Raw genomic sequence first — 24,623 nt, forward strand, 5'->3', positions numbered from 1 at the left:
AGCTGATAGGAACCAGCAGAAAGTTTCTAAGCTGACCTCTTTCAGGGGATTCAAGTCAATTTAATGGATCAAAGTCAGATGCGTTTCCAAATGTGTGGGTAACTATTTTTACTCTAGCCCTTTTGGGGAACTGAAAATACTCCATTTTCTCTGCCCCTCAATGTCAGACATACATACCAAGGAAGCCATTTGAAAGTGAAGCTCCAAGACAGTCACAGCATAACGAGAAGCACTGCTCCCAACCTGCAACTCTGTAGAAAGTCCGTGGCTGTTCTAGCATCACTGAATGGTTTGGGTTGGAAAGGACAACAAAGATCACCCAGTTCCAATCTCCCTGCCATGGGCAGGGACACCTCCCACCAGCCCAGGTTGCCCAAAGCCCCAGCCAGCCTGGCCTTGAGCACCTCCAGGGATGGGGCATCCACTGCTTCTCTGGGTGACCTGTTCCAGTGCCTCACTACCCTCAGAATAAAGATTTTTTTTCCAAATATCCTCCATTTCAAGCTATTACAGCTTGTCCTATCACTACACTCACCCATAAAGAGTCCCTTGTCATCTTTACTGTCGGTCCCGTTAGGGTCCTGGAGGTACCCTGGTACTGGCCTCCTTGGAGCCTTGTCTTCTCCAGGCCAAACAACCCCATCTGTCTTCATCGGAGAGGTGCTCCAGCCCTCTGATCACCCCAGTGGCCCTCCTCTGGACTTACTCCAACAGCTCCATGTCCTTCATGTGCTGGGTCCCCGCAGGTGAGCGCTGGGCTCCAGACAGGGTCCCAGGAGAGACCCCCTGCAACTGGTGGATCCCATAGCTCTGCTTCTCCTACAGCATTAAAACGAGTCTGTCTGACAATGTAAGCTTTAAATAATGTGTCATCAAATGGAAGTGGTGGATGCCATCCATAAAAAAAATAAAAATTAAATGAATCCTATTCTAAATGAAATCCTAAATAACCTCATGTTTCCCATTTTGTTGGCTGCGCTACCCCCAAGTACAATTCTCTCTGTATTCTCACCTCAGCCTTTTGCCAGTGCTCTTATGAATAGCTGATACAAAAATTCACAACACAAGATGTGGTACAGGGGCATTGAAAAACAGTTCCCTTAGGCAGTTTACATTCATTTTCCCTGCTATTGTTGCCTTGAGAATCTGTGTTTTCTCTGTAACAAATATATGGGCAGAAAATTATTCATGGCATCCACCCATTCTAATTTACATTTTCCATTGTATTTCATTTAAGGATGCAGTGAACACCCTTTTTTATAACTTCGGCTTCAAGATTTACTGCGTTTGTTCTCCCAGACTTTCCTAAAACATATTCTCTGAACAGTAACCTTTTAATTGAAGAGGCTGGGCTTCCTATAAAACAGAGTTATTCCTACATTTAAGCTGTTTCAGTTAATTTCTGGGTGCAGAGGGGTACATGTCTAAGAGAAGATGAGACCTCCCCCCAAAAAAAAACCATAGGTCTGTGATGATCATTCAGAATCACCCTTTCTACACTTAAAGAAATCCAGTAATCTGTTTTTTTTCCAAGGTGAAAATCATCACATCAAGCTATGATTTACTGAAGATCAAGCCTTTACACCAGATACTCCTCTGGCATCATGCAGCATGACACTAGTCTGCCAGTACTATATATTCAGCTATGAATTGGACTCAGTCTTTGTGGGTCCCTTCCAACTCGGGATACTCTATGAATCGGTCAATAAAAATGACTACAATTTATGGTAGCAGTGTTTAAAGAAACTGTAGGTGGTACACAGACCGACAGCAATTTTATTCAAGCATTCCTTTGCTTCAATACAACTTCACCCAAGTGTAAATGAAGCAGAATCATCACAATCAGAGCACGCACATGCTATGAAATTATTAGTTTACAGATGTTTTCCTCCAATATCGCAGAACCGAAAACGTCCAGCTAATGAAAGCTGCTTCTAGTAAACTTCAAACAAACCACAATCTCTGCTTGGCAAACATCCTCCATAATGAGAGGACATCTATTTCCTAATTATTGTACTTGGATATTGTTTAAGTCAAAGCAATGCCAGAGCACTACGGTTGTGCTGATAAGGCCTCTCTACTCTCTGATTTCTAACCAAGCCATGAAGGACTTACAGGACTTCCACTGTGATATAAACAGTAGTTTTCACAAAAAACTCATTAGATGTAGTTTCTTGGGAATGCAGACATGAATTACTTAAACCAAACAGAACTTTTTGCAAACTTCTGATGGCAAGCAGCACAGTTTATTGTACAAATTCCTCAGGAACTCTAGCACTCTGAAGTGTTTAGAGGGAGCCATTTACTTCTTACAAAAGCTGTGCAATGGAAAGCACTGCACCGCTCCAAGCTGCTCCTCAAGAGGAGAAAATTCTCGCTTGTGTCATCATCAGTACTGCTTGTGACAGCAACTTAATTTTTCCACGGATGTTTCCCATGTAAACTGACCCAACGTGATCTTACTGAGCTTGAGATACACTAGGCAGAACAACAATAATAAGAAACCAAGGAAGTCTTAGGAGAAGGAGGTGCAGGAAGCCTCTGGAGGAAAGGAATCAACTGGATGACTTCCAGCACTACAGACATAAAACCACTACAGTATTAACTCGGTTTACACAGTCAAAAGCTGGAGGAGACATGACAAGAGCCTAGAAAGGTCAGGACACAGCTGACTGAGAGCAGAGAGCAGGCCGCAGAAACACTGGGCCTCACCAGCTCACATTCTCCATGCAGCAGGATGACAACTTGGAGCTGGCTGGCAGCAGATGTTGTGTTAAGACAGCAACACACAGATTTTACAGTTCTTCTAGGGAATAATCAATACAAGGAGGAAGTTGACACAAACATGTAGGTATCAAGGTAGCTGTTAAGTGGCAAAACCAAGAAGGAAGTCCTCTCAGTACAGTCCCCTTCTGGTGATGAAATAAAGCCAAAAAGCACACGCGTTCATCTTATCCTTTGTAATGCTCCCATTTTCACTAAGCGCACAGTACAGATGCACTGCAGGTGTTGAATGAGGAGGGTTACACCAGGGAAGAGAAAAGAGCATTTCAAAGGTACCGAAGCTGAATTGGATAGATGCTGGGAAGTCAGGCACCAATCTTTTAAGCTATGAATTATTTTCTCCATGCCTCTAATTTGAGAATCACAGAATATTCACAGCTTACCAAATGAAATCAATCAAGATGTGTTTGAACTTCAGCGATGCATAAATGTTAGGTATTTTGAAATATTAGGTCTTTTTCACTTCAAAAATGAGATTTTTCAGATGGAAGGTGTTTTCCCTACATTTAATTAGGTCCCAATTCTCCAGCTGCAAAAATGAGTGCACGTTTTCACCCCTTACCTCAAAGAACTGGTAGGAAGGAGGAAGAGAAGATGGCTACATATGTGAAGAATCTGGCACAAAGAAATTTAATAACACTGCTTGCAAAGCCAAGTACTAACTGCGTGCAACAAAGAAAAAAGAGCCAGATTCTTAAAGAATGAGAATCACACATGCATAAATATTGGCTCAGTCTGTAAGCACCATTTCCAAGCACACTGAAAGTGCAATCCTTTAACAGGACAAAACCCTATGTAATTAAAAGACAATGTATCATTACACAGGATTGCAAGGGGGACAAATAAAGATCATCAAGTTCTCAAAAACACTAGAAGTGTTTTCAGTCATGGTTTACACACAACTCATTGTACAATGGTGGCTGAAAATATATGTTGCCAAGCTCGTAACAATGAACATTTTCATACTGGTTCCAAGGGAGTTGGGGAAAAAAAACACAAAGCACTTCAAATTCCATACCTTGATTATTTCCACCAACTGATCCACACCACTGTCACCTGGAAAGATTGGTTGTCCTAGTAACAGTTCAGCCAATACACAGCCTGCTGACCACACATCTGAAAAGGGGAAAAAAAGCAGAGGACAAGGGAAGGCATCAGTAAAAAGGTATGTATTGAGACATTTATAGATGTGTATACATATATAAAAAAACACAGAAATTTTAAGCAACTAAATTTATCGCTTGCCAGGTTTTATACTGCATAAACATTGCTAAAAACCAAGAACATTCCTCTCCTAAATGTACATCTAGGAAACAAAAGATATGTGGCATAAAGCAATAGGGGGGCAGGTATTCTGGAAGTCAAACAATGAGACAATGTGAAACAGAAAATAATGTTGAACGCCGCATATCTTGACATTAAAACTTATACACATAGGAAAAAGAACAGTATATTTGCCACGGGAAAATTAGGAACTTCCCCAAGCCCTGTGTTGTTCTTAAATCACAATGATCACAAACTACCTCTAGTTATCATCTGCAACAACAGCTGATGTTTTTGCTGTTTCTGAATGTTGAATAGATTAATTTTTCATCCACGTACCGAAAGCATATATACATTAGCAGACAAGCCAGTACTGCAAATATTACTAGCAGTATGTAGTACGTAATAATTTAGACAGCCTCAGAGTCGCATCAAGACCTAATCTTTATCCCAACTCCATCTGCAAACTTGGCTGAACAGTGGTGCTGCAAGACATAGGTCAACAGCAACTGTAGAAGATGCCATAAATTCATTTTCATACGTAAACCAAAAACCACATCTAGTCACTGGCAGCTGCTCCTCAATGTAAGACAATCTTCAGCATCTATTACGGTGTATTTTATATAGAAATAAGACAATTCAATACCACAAAAGTAACTTAAGAATGCAGCTATATGCACTACAGAATTTAACGTTTTTTTCCTCCAAAACAGTCTTTCTAAACAAAAACTTAACTAAGCAGCTTCATTGAACACTTGACAGGAGATATTTGTGAGAATTTGCTATAACTGCACGCCAAATGCTGAAGTTTAAACTGCTCAACAGACTGCAAGCATGACAAAGATGCAACAAATTTTCTCCAAAAAATAGGTTGTCTATAAGGTTTTCTAGAAAAGTCATCATTTATTCAACATACATCTGAAACCTCACACAAAAATCTTAAAAAAGCAATCAATACCAAAAGATTTATAAAGCCTACAAGACTGTAATGCCCCAAAAGAGAAAAGCACAGAACCAGTCACTTCCCTCCCATGCTTCTTTGAGCTCTTGCCTACTCTTATAAGAGAATCTTCCTCCAGCAACCAGCAGTACCACCACCACAACTCAAAACCCAGAGAATTGCCCCATCCCTAGAAGTGCTCAAGGCCAGGCTGGATTGGTTTTTGGACAACCTGGGCTGGTGGGAGGTGTCCCTGCCAATAGCAGGGGGTTGGAATTGGATGGGATGTGCCTTACTATAAAACTTGCACCAGTGCTTACCCTAAAAAGTAATGACTTACAGTGCAAACGGCAATTGGAACTAATCACAAGTTTACGTCAAATTTCAACAAGCAAACAAACCGCACGCTTTGTGAGCTTTTAGCAATATTTAGTAGAAGCTGATGGACACCAAGGTGCCAAGATCTCTTTTGGGCAAAGGCATCAAATAAAGAATAATTAATTGCATCTGACTGCTCAGCAGCTGCTGCTAACTCCAGCCAATACATACAACCAAAGGATGATGAGAAATATCCCTTTTTATGTCACATACCAAGAGCCTGTCAAATATGTGGCGGGGTTTCTAGGAACTTACACAACAGTTCAATAGATAACAGATTTCTTCAGAAGCAGCGAAGAAACAGATTAAATGTATTAAGCTGGGCACTGTAACTTCACAGGCCGTGTAAAAGCACCTTAAGGGGGTTTGAGAAAGCAGAGTCCCTTCCGTGTGAATACATAAAGCAAGTGGTAGCTCAAAGCTATAATAATTATTGACTATGCCAACACTTACTCTGGACTGAGAAAGCAACAATATATGGGAAGGAAAAGAAAGAACATGCACAAAACCAAGGCTGTTATTTGAGTAAGTCAGCACTCAGAACTCAGTTCCTTTTAAAATCTGGAAACTAACTTAGCTTTTTTTGTTTTCCCCAAATCGGACTGTGGCTTTGTAAATCTGTTTCTAAATAACCTGGCTGGCTTCTCTGTGAAATTGTCTTTGTGCTGTTTTATCCCTTCCCGAGCTCCCTTCGCCCTCCTCCCCCAGCCAATTTCAGACCAGTCTGAAAGGCAGAGGTCTTGAATCTATTTCAGAAGTTTTGTAAAAACCAGAGGGAGAGCAGCAAGGAGAGCTCAGTCTGCCAAAGGAGGTGCAACCAGAACAAGGCTGGCTGCAGGAGAAAGCTGAGGGCACTGCAGTGGGAAAGAGAATAAAAAGGATGTAGGTCACAAGGGAATAGCTGGGGAAGTCTAAGGAATGCTTGCGGCATTCGTGCCGGGGGAATCCATCAAACACAGCAAATCCACTGGAAACCTACGCAGTTGCTCCTTGTGAAGTTCATCAAATCAGGTGATTTAATGCCTTGTTAAAAGCCTGTTTACTTTTCCTTGATTTTTTTTAATGCTTTAAATTAATCAACACACACCACAGATGCTCTGAAATCCACAACTTTTTCCAGGAGTGTCATTTCACGCTCTTCCAAATTCGGACTCGGGCAGCATTCCCTCTTCAAGGAAATGAGCAAATCTTCAAAGTATTCTCAATTAAAGCCAGAGATCTGAAGCCAACTTCAGCAGCTTGAAAGCAGGGATGGTAACAAAATACAATCTACATAGGTGTTTATACAACTCTGCTGAATAACGTACAACGAGGAAGAAAATGGTAAATTTTGACTCTGCTGAAATTTAATGCAGTACTTGCCACTGACTTTAAGAGGAATGAAATTTCATTCCACAATGATTTATTATTTTTTTAATTATTATCCTTTTGAATCTGTCCTTTTGGAATTTATCTTCCAAATTTGAATGGTAACGTTTTCTGCAACCCTGAAGTAGAAAATGTACTAAAAACGCACTAGGTTCTATAAAGATGTGCTAAAAAGCAAATAAAATGTACTAAATGCTGTATTTTAAAACGTACTAAGTTCTATATTTAGAAAAATAAAACTGTACTGAATTCTGTACTTAAAGACATATAATTTTAGAGAAGGGATAAGGCAGGTCATAATAGTTTTCGGTAGCTTCTTAACAGACCGTGTTCTGCCCTGGTACAGTCAAAGCTAAGTGTTAGAGTTTAATCTTTCCGAGTACATTTGCAGTGTAAGTACTGGCTCCCATGGGAAGAGATGTATATTAAAAATAACATACACAATCTAATTAAGACAAAACATGACTATCATTCAAATGCTTTGACCCGGTTAATAAACGAGGATGTTAAGAGAAAAACAAGAATGAAATTTAACACGTTACTCTTGCGCCAAACTAGTTGGGGGTAATGTGAAATTTTAAGAAAAAAATACTGAAATCTATTGATTTTATGTAGAAGGAAGTGAGGGCTGGGGGTGTAGCAGGAGCTGGGAGGGCACAGAACCAGGAGAGCTGACCCCAAATGGCCAAAGGGATATTTTCCATGCCATATGGCGGCAGGCTCCTCAATAAAATGAGTAGGATGGGGGCGGGGGGGGAAGGCTGCTACACAGGGTCTGTCAGGTGGTGAGCAACCGCATCGTGAATCATTTGCTTTGTTTATTCTTTATGTTATTAACCGGACAGAAAAGGAAGGGAAAATAATAAACTGTCTTTGTCTGAACCCAGGATTTTTACCTTTCTCTCCCCCTTATCCCAAAGAGGTGTGGAAGTGAGTGAATGGCTGTGTGCTGTCAGGTTAAACCAAAAGAAATGGACAAATACCATTATCTGAACAACCTGGGGTAATTTAAGCACTCAAAAACTCACATAACCTGTTATACTACACAGTTTTTATTAAATTAATATACATTTCTATTACTTCATTGATCTTCAGTTATGAGGTGATCATAAACTTATCTAATAATATGATCTGGATACTCCCCTTGCTCTTTAATGCCATTCCAGCACTAGAGCAGGTAAAAGAACCTGTATTTCTTTTTAGCTCAAGACAAAGCATCCAGCATGACAACCTGCAAAATAGCTTGAATTCTGCAAGTGGACAGTGACCATTTCTAGCCAAGGCTGGCTGCAAAAGCCTACCATGTACACAAATTTCAAAGTTGTGATCTCAAACTCTGCCTTCCCGAGCTGAAAAGTTAGCTCCCATCTTCACTGCATGAGCAGCATTCATTGCGCCATGCCCTAGCTCCCCAAACTTTTTTTTTTTTTTTTTTTTATTTAAGAAAAAGTTCATACTGAATGAATGAGAGCAGGCTCAAACTAAGAACTCTCCTCCATCTGAAACTCTGTGGGGCACGTTCATCTTCCTACACTTTTCTCCTCATCTAGTCATCTCTACCCCACTACCCTTTAATCCATCTTGATGGATTTCCTTCATCTCAGGGGTGACTCAAGGTTGTTTCTCTGGAAACCAACCATCTGTAGAAACTAACAGGGAACGAAGTCAGAAAAGTAGCCCTAGGAGGCTGTAAAATCAGCAGCTTCTAGTAGCCAAATGCCAAAGCACAAAGTACTTTTCATCGCTACTTAATTGGAACACTTTTTGGAATGTCAGAACAAGAGCAAAATTGAGGATTACGGGCATGCATGCCATGTCAGTGCAAGTTTTGGACACCGAGCCAGCACACATCATCAGACTCGCTGATGCAGGGTATGGCTGCAACATGAAATGCTTCGAAAGTCATCAGGAACAAATTCAACACCGGTATCTCTCGTTTTCTGCACCGAAGACATGAAACTGAATCGGAGATGAAAGAGCAGTTCAGTAAATTAACACCCGTGCTTATTTTCAGCGCTGGGAGTCATCACCTGAGACAGAGAGGCAAATCCCTTTCGCTGGCTGGAGACAGGTTTGGGACACACCTCACTGTGGCTCTTCCCAAGGAACTGTGAGACGGCCCCGCTGCACGTGGCTCCGGAGGGAATTCTGCTCTGATGAACTACTCCCTTCCCTCCTCAGCCCTAGTGCTTGCTAGGAAAGTGAATGAATAACTTCATGGCGCTTATTTTTGGACAGCCCAGCAGCAGCCAGCGGTACAGCCATACAGATCAATCTTTCCCTGCCAGGGGCTATAAATGTTGCCGCTGGAATGCTCTCGATTCCTGCCAGCGCCGTGTCGGAGAAAACACGCTGGAGACCAGCAGCTCCTCGCTCTCCAGAAGCACCACCACGACCTGATGAGCACTCCCTTGTCCCATCACCTCACCTAGCAAAAATGCATGTTCTGTGGGTAAAAGCAGCAGTGCTTCTTTTTTATAAAGCCAGAATCGTCTAGTAACAGATATCTGCGTCCGTCCCTGCTCCAGCGCCAGTCTATGTTTGTCCCAGGACATTGGAGGGGAATGTGGGCAGCAATCCCACGGTTTTTCAGCCGGCAGCAGCACCCAGGCGACAAGTGCTCGAGTGCAGCCAGCAGCATGTGGGCAATGTGCTGTGGGAATGGCATCACACACGCAGACCTGCAAGGAGGAAAACTTCAGCCAAAACTGTCAAGGGACGGCTGAAGGGCTTGGTTTGCAGAAAAGGGAAACTCCTACAAAATAGCCGAGTGAACAAAACTAGGAACACGCTCAGAGAAAGGTGAAAACACTACCTTTGATTTACTTTATTTTAAAATTGTAATTCAGAAGGCCCCTTTAAATCATGGGCTTTCACGAAATAATTAAGATCTCAGAAATCAGAGCCAGTTTACAGCTCTGTTTCAACTCCTAGGATGAAAAGACACGATCCTAGAGCCACATTCAGGTTCTGCTACATCTCAGATCTAGCCATGTCACAACGACAAATTCATGTGTTAATGTACAACCTGGATGAACCAGGCAGGATAATTCAACTCTTGGTCACGCTTCTGAACGGCATGAAATAGTCACGATGCATTCTGGATCTGCTGCCAGTCTTGGGCCACCAGCGTCACTGCTTGTTTGTGTAGTTTGACAGGTGAAACAACGTAAATTTAAGTACTTCTTGCTCAGAAATACTACTACTGATCCCTACATTGCAGCAGGTTACAACCAAGAGCCCTGCAGTAAGGGTATCAAGTAACAAAAACCTCATGACAACAGCTGGATGCCTTGTGGACAACCTAAAAAATCCAGTATCACAATAAGGAAGCATTTCAGGGTTTCCTATGCTTTGAGTTATGGATGAATTACTGATAATGAAATGCTCCTTCCTCTCTCTCTCAAAAAGAAACCTCTCTGTGCTTGTTGCGTGGTGCACAAAGAATGCCGGTTCCGCTTGCGTGACTAATCCTATGTCGGCGAAGCAAGGAGAGTGCTCACTAAGCACTGCTGCTGCCTATCGAGCAAGAGCCAAGGATGAAAATGGCATTTACTGCCACTGGAAAAAGCTGAGTAACGTACCTCAAACCCTAGGACTCCCAACACATTGCAGAGTGCTGGGAAACTGCAAAGTAAGATTGTAAAAGCATCTTGTTACTTCTCAGCGCCCAGGTGCAAAGATTATGCTGAAAAGGAAGCTGAAGGAGGAAAGGGAAGGAAGGAAAAGTATTTGCTGAGCTTCATTTTCAAGCTGTTCTGTGAAAGTTTAATCTCTTTTACTTAGAAGAGGCTTGGGGTGACAGTTTTCTGGGGGCACGAGAGAAGTCTGAACCACAACGGTTTAAAATCACGATGTTTTTGGCATGTGGGAGATGGACTCCTCACTTTATCATGATGTTTTTATTAAAATTGTTGTAGAGACTGGCAGGTAAGAACACAAAAATTGAAACTACAACTTTTAAAGCTTCTGCAAAAAAAATTGCAAGATTAAAGTCACTATAGAGTTGGCGCAGGAGACATTTCACAGACATATCTACAAAGCAGTCTCTTCTGGTGACACCTAAAATATTTGTTTTATGCAGTTATCCTCTGAAACAAGTTGTGCCCATGCAGTCTGATAACACAGCTGAGTCAATCTATGAGCTCTCAGCTGGCAACAAGATGTCAGCTGGGATCAGCTGCCTTCCTCTCACTCAGGAGCTCCTGCCACTTTGCTTTTACCTGGGCTCTGGTGCTTATCGGACTACGCGGTGATGTTGATTCAACTCCCTACCCCAGCAGAAAGTTCACCTAGCCAAAACGAAGCCTCCCGTCAACAGAAGCTGAGTCAGCACATTGAAGAGCAAACTGCGGGAGCCAGCTGTGTCCAAGGGCAGGAAGGGCAGGGCTGGGGCTGACATTTTTGGCTTGCCCAACCACCAGAGAAGTTCTGCTGCTTTATCTTTACTGTGCCATTATTTTACCCGGTCTACTTCTGGTCCTGCCCCTTTTTTATACCAGGAGAGAGAGATACGTGAGAGTTGCTACAATACAATACTGGAGAAGAACTAATGGGAAAAAATAATAACAAGAGCAAGTCAGTCTTTGGAAATACTTCTATTTTCAAAGAAGTGAAGATGTGAAATGAGCTAGCCAGCCAATGAGTTTAACCAGTTTGAACTTTTACAGGGAACTTGAGCCAAATCCCAGTCTTTTCAGCACAGCCTTCAAAAAGGCCCCAGGAAGTACCTTGACTGAAAAACTGAAGATGCTACCCACAACAAGCCAACCCAATGCTGTTCACTTTGAGAAACCTTCTATGACTGCTGCATGAAAACCTGACTATTCCAGCTATTTCCCTTTGCCAAAACCTTTTTGGTTTCCCCAATGTTGCCATGACGCAGCTACAGGCCAGGTATTAAAAAGAAGTTGTCTTCATGTTCAAAATTAATAACTATGGGGGAGGAAAAGTTAACAGAATAAACGGAATCCGAAATGCTGCTGTACACAGTACATTAAACCTTTCAAGAGAGTTTAAAGCTGAACATCACACCACATTTTCTCTGCCATTAAAAACACTTCACTAAAAGCCAAGCAAACAAGCAACAGAATTATTCTGTGTCTAAAACACAGCATACCAGAAGCAGTGTTACAGTTGATATTTCTACAGTCTTTCTTTATAGTTATTTTAACTCATCATTAAAACGAGGTTTTTGTTTGAGATTTCATACCTGCTTTTATACTAAATAGAAAAATTACCTGGAGAATTGGAAAATATTTTATTTGAATCAGATTATTCAATCAGATTACACCCCGTATACTAAAAAAACAAACAGAACCACCACCCTTTTTTAGTATAATTGACACTGAAATCTCGAAAGGTATAGACATCACAGCAGCCACCTATGTGTGTCCTTTGTAAATAAGTGGTATCTGACCAATTACAACAAAATTCTGCCTCTTGCAAGCCTTTACACTTACCTACAGAATAAAAACAGGTGCAACTGGTATAGATTTCAGCAAATACACATACTTACCTATACTGGAGGTATAATCGGTGGCTCCAAAGATCAACTCTGGTGCCCTGTAGTACCGAGAGCAGATGTATGAGACATTAGGTTCTCCACGAACCAGCTGTTTTGCACTGAAGGGGAAATAAAACAATAATCTCTTAGTAATGAGAAGTTTTACAATATTTCAACACAGAGCAGTGTTAAGCTTCAGCACTCTTCACCACCCCCAATTCCTAAATGCTAAAGTACTGCATTCTTCTAAGCTGACACAAGCCACAGACTCAATTTACTGTGAAATCAGCTCAATCCATCAAGCAGCTACCTTATAGTGGACAAAGCAAAGGAAATTCTGACTGCAATCTGGAGGATAAATAGGGTCAGATTTTTGGCTGGCAGTTGTCAGTGTGTTTTGCAGGGTGCAGAGGTTTGTTTACCAAGTGGAAGAAGACAGAATAGAGCTCAGTCAAATGTAGTTACCTTTTAAGGTTCAAAAGGCCTGGGTACTCACCAAAACTGAGTACTTTTTTTTTTTCTTCTCTTTTTTTAAACTTGAACAGAATATTCTAGCTCTTTGCTGTTTAAGGGAGTATGGCATGAGGCTAAAGGAATATGAAAAGGTAAAATACAAACAACTACAAAACTTTGCCAGTATGGGCACATGTTAATAGTCTGAGATTAACATGTAAAGTCTTCATTTACACTGCCACAAAGGATCGAGCCTACAGTATTGCCCCAACCACAACCGCATGTACCTTTGGAAACATCTAAATATGAAGCGACGCAAGAGCATGTTACTTTTTTGTTCATGAGTCTATGAACATGTTATACTTCTTAATTAGTACCACGTTAGATGGATAGGATCTGGAAGACCAAATAGCCCTTTCAGACGTATGATATATTCAACTGAGTATCAACAAACCCAGCTGAGTGGCAAGCTAGCTAAATCCAACATCCAGCTTTTGAGATGCACCACTCAGCCTTCAGGGAAGGAGTGTTCCCACCACTTATTTAGCCTGTTTTAAAAAGCCTCAGTTTTCCCCACAGCTTTTCTACACAAACTATAATTGCCAATTCCACATTTTTAACAAAGTGAAGTACCACCTTTTTTATGCATCGTTACTACAAGTTCCAGCATGGCTCCTCTTTTGCTCCTATGCTCGTGAGGTAGAGCTGAGAAGGAGATTCCCAAGCCACCAGGCATGACGATGCACTGCTTGGGTAATCACCATCTGACATTCCCACTCTCTACGGGCAAGCAAATTTAGCAACAGCAGCTTTGGTGACCTCTCACACATATGACCTACCTATTTTAGTCCGCAAAGCTACAGCACAACCTAAGGACTAGACTTTACCAGGAGGAAATCAATCTCCTGTCTCAGCGTGGATTTCCACAACTTCTGTATCAGTTTTATTTTCTAGAGGAGGGCTGGACTGTGAAGGTGATTCACTTGAACAGATACTAGAAAAAAAAGGTGTCATGGAAAACTAGAATACAGATGTATACTAAGAGCTACTGTCTGAAGCGTTACTGTGGATCTTGGCCCTCCTCTACAGTATTTAAAATACTAAATGGATTGGTAGACTAATACACATAAAGTGTAGCATCAGCCTTTCATGTTACTATGCTGTTCTGCCTGTTTTTTTCTTCCACAAACACATTTCACACTATTATTTGGTGTTATTTTTCCATGGCACGGTATTTTCCCTATGCAACGGCATCTTTACTTTTATTTTTTGAATACCTGCACAAACAACAGGCTTTAATTCAGTTCCCTCCCATTTTATACCATTTTCCAGCTCAATTTTTTAATATGAAATCATTTTAAATATAAAACAAAGTATTAGTAATTTCCCTTCCAAAGCTACAAACCATAAATTTCCGAGGAACACTGAGAGCTTCTTTGCAAAATGTCACTAGTTTCGCCTTGAAAGAAGTGGGTTTAACCATCCAGGCTTCAGGCCATGGACAAACTTACCTTCCGAAGTCGCAGAGTTTTAGGACAGCTGTATCAGGGTCCAGCAAGAGGTTCTGTGGTTTTATATCCCGGTGGCAGATCCCAAAGGAATGGATATAGGCTAAACTCCGGAACAGCTGATACATGTACAACTGGAACAGAGAAACACTGCATAAGGCACGGTTTCCCAGCCAAAACATGCTAAACAATTCATCCAGCACAAAGTCTTATTAGAATAAAAAACAGAATCACTCAAAGAACAACCCTACTGAATTTATGTTAGTGCTGAGAAGATGTCCAGAAACTGGCATATCTTTTCACCTCCTGCCATATAACAACAAAGGAGGTTCAAATTCATTTATTTGTTCTTTAGAAAATGAGCACAACTCTAAAGAAGAAACTATACTGGCTTTCCAACATTTAAAAATAACCACAGAAATAACACTGATGGTAGTCACAGAAAACATACACACAAAAAAGTTTCAGTTTGCTTTGTAGATCAGTCTCTTCATAAAAATGGAGTATTCATATGGTAGTGTCTTAACCTGTCACCGGAATGAATCTCCCAGTTTTTTTCTTGGTGAAGGGACAGGCTTGTTTGAATTTGGGAAAAAAGAGAGGGCCCATGAAGACAACTGTTCTGAAAAAAATTACAGAAGGCACAAAGTAGTATGCTAAGGCAGGGTTTGCTCTGTCCCCCTTTCAAAACTGGCCAACTCCTTAGCAGGGAGGAATACAGCAAGGGGAGATGTTACAAAGCCAAGAGCATCACATAGCAAAAATGGACGATGCAGGAATGTCCGGCTGCTGCAGCCACACACATCAGGCTACAAATAATAAGAAACTGCTGGACATATTTAGGACTGTACTCCATATGGAGTCATAAAGACATGGGAAAACCCAGACACAAGTCTGACAACAGGCAGCCAACAATTTGAAATTAGCCTATAGGCTGGACACTACTGGAGTTACACCTTCACATTTTCCTTTTCTAAACACACGTTCTCCACACGCCAGCTTTCAGAGCCCGTAAAACCAGGTGCAACTACTTGATATTGGTATCAAGCCATGTTTGTCTCACTCCCACCATTATCTTTGTCTTTACACTCCCCCTCTCCCCCCCCCCTTTTTTTTTTTGTTTGGTGGGAAGGTACGAGCAGAAGAATAGCCTGACTCCTGGCTCTGTTTTTAGTTTTCATATTTGTTTGTCAAAACCACAACTCTGCACAAAGAAAAGCAAACAAACGTTTTCTGAATTGACTGTTCTAGCCGCGTTAAGTTTTTATTGTGCAAGTGTATTGCAAAATCATCCAGCAGATTGCTCTAAATTGAGGAGTCAAGTCAACGCATGTGGAATTCATAAAGCATGCCTTCCATCTCAACATGGCAAACCCAAAATTTCCACGAATTTCCTACCGACTGACTGTTGGAGGTTACAAATAAAATTTAATAAAAAGATTACTAAAAAAAATTCCCTGCAGTTCCTTAGCAGCTTCTTTGTTACCCAGGCAAGAGAAGTTCATCAAATAGGCATGACCTGACCTTTGTGCTATCCATGTATCTTCCAATTGCCAAAGCTTTAATGGCATCAAAGTCATGAGATCTCTTTTAAAACATGAGATTATGACAAAGGCTTGCTTTGTCAGAAAAACAAGGTAAGAACAGTCTTGCTGGCTGTTCTACCTGGAATGGGAAGTCCCAAATATCCAGCAAGATGAAACAGCTGAAGCAGAGTTTTCTCTCAAAAGATACGACTTTTTTTTCCCCAAAAAGTCCTCATAATGAACAGGAATTAGCGCAAAAATATATAAATAATCAAAAGCTAAGCTAACAAGCTTTGGGAAGCATATAACCTGAGGGCATGTTCCACCAACAGGCCCAACACAGGAGTGACCCTGCAGCAGAAATTCTTGTTGCTGAATGAGAAGATGCTGTGCTTCTTAAAAACAGGCAACAGCACAGGCTACTGCCAAAGCATGCAACTTACAATTTCTTCACATGTAGTTATGGCACACTTTGTTATGAGAATAATGACTTTTTGCAACTTGAATCCTCTTGCAATCGAATTAAAACTTATTATTTGACCCACCCTAATGTTAAGCATTGCATATTTAAAGATGAGCCTGGAGAAATCAATGCAAGCCAGGAACATTTGTTGCTAACTTCCATTTAGTGTTATCTGGATGCCATGTTAACAAGCTGATACAAACTTTTGTATCAGCTTCATTCACCACGTGAATTTTGTATCACGATTATTCACCAGCATGTGGACTGTGGTCACCACAATATATGAAATAGAATTACGAGACCCAGATGTGTCCCATGCTTGACAAATAAAATAATTTTATTCATTGCAAACCACTTTGTAAAAAGACAATGAAAGATGCAGACAGCTCAAGTGCGGTTTTGAGGCTACAATTTGCATACAAACATCTTGCCCCACGTAGCTCTTCAAGCTGAGTGGTGAAGACAATGAGCTCCAAGTGCAGGGAAAGAGACAAAAATGCACCTTTCAATCCCTCAGAAGCACGTGTCATCTTACTCATACGCCAGGAAAAGGGGAAGGTAACAGTTAAGAGAACACTATTCTTCCCGATATCCTCTTTGAATTCTTGACCTTCATACTATTTTGTCTTCATCATCTCAAGATGCCGAAAGCTGGTTACCTGGCTGGTGTCAGTCTCTAAACTGCTTGAAAACAAAACACCCCTCACTCCTTGGCCTCCCCCTAGCCCATTCTGAGATGTCTGGAAAGTGAGAAATCAACTGCTGAAACTTAAGCCTTTTGTTCCTGTTCTTCCTTTTCCATAGCATGAATTGTTCTGATCTTTTTTTTTTTTCCTTGCCTGAAGATGTATGTGCTTCTAAAAATCTCAGAAAACTAATTATGTGAGAAGAGAGGTATCCAGGGAGTCTGTTCCTATAATATACTTCTTCATCTAACCACAGCTATTCGTTACCTACCTTGACATAAATCATAGGGAGTGTCTGTTTGGCCCGACTATAATGTCTGGCAACTCTGTATACTGTTTCAGGAACATAGTCCAGCACCAAGTTGAGGTACACCTCATCTTTCTGAAAAAGAATAGAAGAGAAAAAGAAAAATCAATAATAGTTTTGAAGCATGAAGTACAATAAAAGCATTCAGAAAAACTGACAGGTTGAGAAACCTGTGGACCTTCTAAGTACATCTTTAGTGGGCGTGTGAGCTGCCACCAAACTGTTCTTCCTCTAGGCTTAGGACCTGCACTCTAATACCTAAGTCAAATTTATGTTTAAGGTCACATTAATGAGTGTGGTCTCTACCATAAGGCATTTTCTGATTATAAACGAGGACAAAGAGATAAATGTTCTGCCCACTCAATATTTTCATTAGGAGATATCACCTTGAAATACTTTCCTCATTATAAAAAGCAGGCTAACCAACCCATTAGTCCCTTCCCTGTCAAAACCCAACGAGTGCAAACTTGGAATTCCCCAACTCACACCCCACAACTACACATAAAAAAAAAAAGTTTAAAAACCCTCTTTTAGAAATGTAACTTTACTTTTACTGAACTGCTAAGAGGTTAATAATTAGTAGCCATTAATATTACCTAACCATTCTGCTTACAAGCGTTTCAAAGTCCCAGTTTTGTCCAGCTTAAGCTTACAAACGCATTGCAGGTAAAACAGAACAAGATAGAAACATTAGATAGAAAGATTCGAGCATCGTTTTTATTATCTGGAATCAGGTTAGAGGTCTGTGTGAATTCAATCCCAAGAAACAACAGAGGCAGCTTTATAATAAAGTACTTTGTTACAGAATATGTTAGCAAAGGAAAGCAGGAACAAAGAGGAATTAAATGACACAGAGCTATAATCACATAGTGCCTAATTGTGGAAGAGATCATTTCAGTGGTAAAACAGGTCTTAAAAAGACTTCTGATATTTTAATGCAGTCTTCTGTGCAAAGCATCAGGACTGCAAATAGATTTAATTATACCCTCCTCCCCCCAGCATTAATTATATCAACCTGAAGAAGTATTTTTGCAAGCTGGGTGAGTTGAGCAGAAGTAACCTCTCCTGCACTTGCTGCATTAAGAACTGGGTCTTTCTACAGGCAAGGGGATCCGGAGAGACACGCCACGGATGGGGACAGCACGGAGCTCCCGGGTCTTCAGCTGGAGCCCCCCGTCAGCAGGCCCACTGCCTGTGTGTCGTAATGCTTCCTGACTTGAAAACAAACCTCATTGAACTGCAATTTAATGATGTTACCGGGACTTAATTAGTCACTCGGAGCGCGGTGTGGTGTTACTCTCACAGCTTTCCGTGCACCTTAGCTGTCCCGATCCTGCCTGGGCAAGCAGCAGCCATCTCCGCTGGGTATATGAATGGCGTGTAGTAACACACACACCAACACCTCCAGTGCCTGATGTGCGAACAGCTGCTGGCTTCTGCATCGTTTTCAAGATCTGTGCTCATTGTTATTTGACAACACGTGCTTGTACTTCCAGGACATCTCAGTAGCTCTTGCCAGTAGCTCCTAACAGGCCAAGTCACCTCGCAAGGACCTGCCTGCATCACTCTTCCTTACAAGATGCTCTTCTTTAAGCACGACTGCTTAAATAACAGTGGTAACAGCACTGGCACTACGTGAATGCCAATGGACTGCTAGCTCGTGACTGCTCTTCCTGACATTTTCACACTTTCTCTTCTGCAGAAACAATTTTCCCCTTCAAGCCAACTGAAACCCACCACCACCCCCGACGCTCAGGTCAGAATTTTCAAGGCGTTAGTTATAATAAAATATACAGCCTGAAAAATCAAGTGAACTTATGCCTGGTAAGGCAGCCCGTATACCAAGAGAGCAAACAGCCTCATGAAAATGAGAACGTTTGATTCAGTGTAGGTAAAACCTGATGAATGATTGCCTCTCAGAGAGCGCTGCAGCTGTACTGGTAACAAGTCAATGTGCAAAGCACTCTGTTACTAAGGCTGATTAATTTCTTTCAAAGAATTCATGTTCCACGTATCAAAAAAGACTTACGAGACATTAGGCCAAAAAAAAAACAAGTAAAAATGGAGTTATAGTGATTTCATTATCCTCTCACAATACAAGGAAAATGAGACATAAAACTAATACATATGATTATTAAACTCTTTCTACACTATTTCATAGCAGTGAGTTTCAAGAAATAGAGAACTCTGTTTAGTTCATACCATGTTTCACTTCTCTCCTCCATTTTTTCATTTTGCATTCTTTGGGAAATAAAGACTAATTCAATGGCGTGACACAACAAGCACAAAGAGATGAGGACACCTCAATTGCAGAGGTGGAGATCTTGCACCCACCAGCCCCTGAGAGTTTTGATGCCAAGCACAGCACTTGAGCAAACTGCATGGGCTTTGCATGGTGTTCCTGTGTAAATATCTATCATGTTATCACCTACAACATGTGATGGCACATGACACCTTTCCTCCAGCCAACGGACAAATTGTCTAGATGTGTATATCTGATGGACCCAGAGCTTTCATATACAACTATAAAGGCCAGCCTTCTGCTGCTGGCTCTGTACGAAGGAACTGACACTTCAGAAGAGCCCTAAATAGCTGCTTTCATGAATTAAAGATGATTCAAGTGTTCTGACCTACCTCCTCCTGATGTCACCTGGTACCACTCTGATAAACACTTAGAGTACAGTTTTCAAGAGTTCTCAAGAACTATCACCCTTCTCCGTGAGCATGATCTGGACGAAAATAACATCCAGATTACCTGGATTCCCCCAGACAAGGTTCAGTATGAGCTAGAAAGCAGTCGTGGCCTGACAAGCCCCGAGGATGATGTAACCTGGTGTGCCTACCTCATGCATTCCTCCTCAACACATATTTTTCCAGTGACCCAGATGTATTACACCAGGAAACGGGGTGAGCTCAAAGAGCTTGCCAAATGAGGGCAACTGCTTCGGGATCAGGAGAAAGGATCGAGGCTTATCTTTCCATTACAGGAAGCCTTCTGCAGACCTCACCAAGTATTCCACAGCTGACTTGTTTCCACGCTGATGTTTTGAAATTGCTGGGCTGGGCACCAGCCAAGGTAGCCTAACCATCAGGAGCACATCCGAAACACCTCTACAGAGCCTAGATGGATCAGGAGTAGTATAAGTGGCAAAAATCTAATATGAAACGTCATTAAATAACCCACTCTTCCTTACAGATGTTGGGATTGAATAGATGATTAGCCTTCTTCCACAGCTCAAATGTTTAAGTGCATCCATGTTTTCCTGTGCTTGCTGCTCAGGTCATTACCATCTACGCTTTACAAAGAAAAAGGGGGTGGGCAGGGAGCCAGATCCTGAAACACAGGATCAACGCACTTCATTAGGATTTTGACTTTAGCCCTGCAACTCATTTCTGGTCAATTGCCCCAAATGTTAGAAGCTGCTTGTTGTCACTTGGCAGGCAAAGTCTCAGCTGCCACACGCTGCGCTTCTAAACACCTAAAGGAGCCAGGGCAAAATAACTACGGCCTCGTCACTGAACCAGCATGCATCCCTCAAGAACCAATAATTCAAGCGCTATTTCACTTTGGAAACACTTCACAGAAATAAATACCATTACAGACTGTGCCACAGTGAGAGGCACGAGCAGGGCACGGGAGCCAAAGCATTCTTGCAGCTTATTTTTTTGTTGTGTCAGAAATCAGAGATTAAACAGGCTGCAAGTACAGGCTCCAGCACGTGAACGTTAAACACTGCAAGGTTGAAGACCCAGTGAAAGTAAAAACATCACTGACATGGAAAAGGCAGCACAGAGGTCACAAACCCCAATTTTAAAGCTCTCCTGGCCTTCAGTCCACACAAGCAAACCTGTTCTAAGCACCATCCAGTTGAGGCTCAGTATGGCAAATGTAAACCATTAGCTAGTGGTTTAAAGGATTCACTCTTTTGGATTGTCCCTTGCAGGGAAAGGACAAATAGCCCTTCTCAACAAACCTCTGATTAATCCTGAGTGGTTTCTATCAGCTTTTGATTGTTTTTTCCAGGTATCAAACAGTATATTTACAACATATAAAACTACAGTTGACATCAATCCGTCACAGGACAGCCACCTCCCCTACTCACCACCGACACAGTGACAGAAGTCCATAAATGCCAAAGGACAGGCCGAAGGCAAAAGGAGAGGGGGTCACAGGGCTTGCTCTGAAGAATACATCAGCATCTAGGATGGTGTCAAAACTTCTTGTCAACTGCCACTCCTACTCTACGGAGAATTTCTCTAAGCACCAAGTAATAGGATAAAAAGGCCACAAAATTATTCTGGTTGTTCTTTCTTCTAGGGTGACCAAACTTACTGGTCAGCATCTGGAAAGAGTGGTGAATACTTTCAGTTTTTATCTGTCATGTCAGTAACAGTGTGGAGGAAATTGCAAGGTTTGCAGGTGGTGTTTTTTGTTTGTTGTTTTTTTAAATCCCAGCCCATTTCCCTGAGTTAGCTGGCCTCCGTATGGTCAATTAAAGTTAAGGAATATGCCTCAAGAACACACTTCTTATTGAAATTATCACTATTGGGACTCTACGAGGTTAATAAGCCTTCATTTTACTCAGATAGATCCTGTTTTCTTTATGGTATGAAACAACTCCACCGGTGTTGGGAAGGTATGTGCTACGCGTGTGGGCTGTCAGTGTCAGGATGGCAGCTACACAAGGGTTCTGCCAGAAAGCACTGAAGGATTTAACTTGGATTTTGGAAGCCAGAAAACTGATTTTAGCATCTCACGAGGATTAAGCCTTCTTTCAGAGTGCATTACTTAAACGCCAGAGTGTCAGCGTTAGGTAAGATACGCCCTTCACCCTGGTTACGTTTAGACAACATAAAAGGTTCAAAGTCATGCTGGTTTTGCCCTCAATAGAAAAAAAGAAAAAAGCTTTTACTTCTTAAAGCTACAACCAACACATACTTCAAACTCTTATCAGACACAGTAAGACGTACCTTCCTTCTCTTATCTTGAAGGCTGACGTGGTGCTTTAAAGATACAAAGCCTTTGGTGCTGCTTTTGAAGACAAAGCAAGAATCTGCAGCCTTCCTTCTCTAACTTTCTCAGTAGCCATGACAAATGGGAAAATTTTAAAATGCCAAAAATGCTGGAACTGACCTTATTTGTATGAAGGAATGATGACATCCAGTGGCCACATGTGCGTGTTTATACTTACAGTTTACAACCACATCTATTCCCAAACTGAACCCTGGCTGCCACCAAAGTAAAGGAGCCCTAAGACTAGATGTGCAGCCACAGGGTAACTCCAGGGGAGCAAGAGCAGTTGAAGGATCAACTTAATACAACGCTTAACACAACTGTTAAGGGTTCAGAAAGATACTATTTTCTATCGGTACCACAAACATTAGGTAAAATATTTCCTTCTCTGTTCCCTCAGTGCCTATGACAGAGCTTGAGGAAATGACATGGGTCTCAAGCTTGCTGTTCCTATACCTAGCTGTCAAAAGATTCCCAAACTGGCCCAAAATTCTCATTGCTCTTCAGCATAATATAGCCTGAGGTAGGAGCTGCCGATCAGAGCAGCTGCGATAGCAGCGTAAGGACAAAAGTAAAGCCAACCAACGTAGTTTTATATTTAAGATCTTTCCTCTGTCTGGCTCTAAAATAGGTATTTGCATCAGGTATCTTCATTCACTGAAAGAGGCTACATTACTCGGTGATGCACTAAGCCTTGTGTTCTAATGCAGGGCTTCTTCACTTCATTAAAAAATAGTTTTTTCCCTCCAAACACGACTCTATTAAGGAAAAAGGTCCCTCCTTAAGAGAATTTGGGAATGCCTGCCTATCTCATTTATTCTATGTCCTGTCAAGTCCTCAAGCTTTTAGCTGTATTTCCAAAGAGAGCTTCTTCTATGAAACTGGAAGCAGCCTCCCAACATCTGAAAGCTGGAATCGATCTGTGATCTTTGACACGGGTCACCTATGGATATTTGAACTGCATCTTTCAAGCAGAAACTATGCCATCAGCTAGCAACAACTGTAGGAAGATGAGAATTAGCTCTCCTAAAAGCCATCCAAGAAGATCACAGAAGTGGCTAGGACTGGCAGAAGAATGGCTTGAGAAGACAAAAGTGACTCACCAAACAAACAGGACAGGTCAGGGACCTAGAGAAATCATGGAGCCTTCCACTTCCACAGCGTGCACCCACCACAGAGGACCCACTGCTGCCTGCTCCAAAGCCCTGCAGCAGGCAGGTGTAAGTGCTAACGAACCCTACCCAAAATCAGAGACTGCTCAGAGCTGCAGCTGAGGAAGTTCCCAGCACGTTGCTAGCACTAGCAGCAGAAACTGATAATCATTATCTGATGACTGGTGCCTTTTTTGAAACGAGCTTGGCAGACCTCAGGCAAGGACTACAGAGCTACCAACATCACAAACTCGTCATAATTGGCATTAATTGCTCCTTTGTTGACAGCACAGCAGATCTGCCAAGGATTAAATGGATCGTAGTGACTAAATTCATCTGTAGCAATGGCCGCTCAGCACTTTACTCGGCCTGTGCAAAACATTCACACAGGCTGTGTGCCTTCCGAATTGGGATCAAGGCTCTGTCATCAGTGGAGTATTTTGTGCAGAACCTGTCTTTTTGGGGTGTGTGGCGTGGGTGTTACTCCTGCAAGAGAGAATGGTGATGCTCATGCCTCTGAAGGTGGAGGATGTGCCTCTTCCTAACAGGGATCCGATCCTGGAGAAACGCTGGCTGTTCAGCAAAGCCTGAATTTCCAGCTGGCCAGTCCGTCCCTTCTTCCAAATGTCTTCATTGCAGCTTCGTACACCGCTGCCAAGACCCCTCTGAGCCGTGCACCATCTCCTGCGCATGTATTTTAAACCTCTGTCTAAGTCTACGGGAGTAAATTTCTACCCTGAGTCTGCACGGCCTCTTGGCTGCACGCCCTCACAGCTGAGGCTAAATAAAACTAAAAATCAATTAAAGCATGCAGAAAAGCCAGCTCAGCCTCCACAAAGAGTCAGCGTATTGCCTGTTTGTGAGCTTTCATATGTTGCCTTTGACTGCTCTGAGCACCAAGCCACCTTAAAGGGAAAAAAACGTTACATAACCAGAGTCACGATTACTCAACAAAAACAGTATTTACTTCACTTTTGTACAGTTTGATGCAGGAGAAAATCTCTCCACTGACCTCTCTTCCTCTTTTGGGCACGGATCGGGATTGGATCAATCAGGCTATTAAACGCTCAAAAACACCCTCAGAAGAAAACCCGACGGTTAGGAAATACCACAGAGATGTATCCCAAACCAGAAACGCAAAGAAATAAAACGGGGATTAGGCATCCTTATTTCAGGTTTTACATAACTGAATACTTTTATTCAGCAGCAACTGATTGAAGATGATAGCTCGGGCTGCAAAACATCAGGCACAGGAGCCAAAGAGTGCTGTTCAGCC

The 24,623-nt window shown here is 41.9% G+C and overlaps 1 protein-coding gene across 2 annotated transcripts in view; it reads right to left on the reverse strand.

The window, feature by feature from the left end:
- The window catches only part of GSK3B (glycogen synthase kinase 3 beta), a 128,104-nt gene that overhangs the window by 29,586 nt on the left and 73,895 nt on the right, over positions 1–24,623 (reverse strand). For both annotated transcript variants that reach the window (XM_082769883.1, XM_082769884.1), the window contains exons 4-7: positions 17,147–17,257; positions 14,204–14,334; positions 12,252–12,358; positions 3,803–3,900 (exon numbers count right to left, since the gene is read on the reverse strand). In XM_082769883.1, the coding sequence (XP_082626009.1) occupies positions 3,803–3,900; positions 12,252–12,358; positions 14,204–14,334; positions 17,147–17,257 (447 nt within the window). The remainder of the gene's footprint in view (positions 1–3,802; positions 3,901–12,251; positions 12,359–14,203; positions 14,335–17,146; positions 17,258–24,623) is intronic.

This window comes from Aythya marila, assembly GCF_965140915.1.
Source record: "Aythya marila genome assembly, chromosome: 1".
Lineage (NCBI taxonomy): Eukaryota > Metazoa > Chordata > Aves > Anseriformes > Anatidae > Aythya > Aythya marila.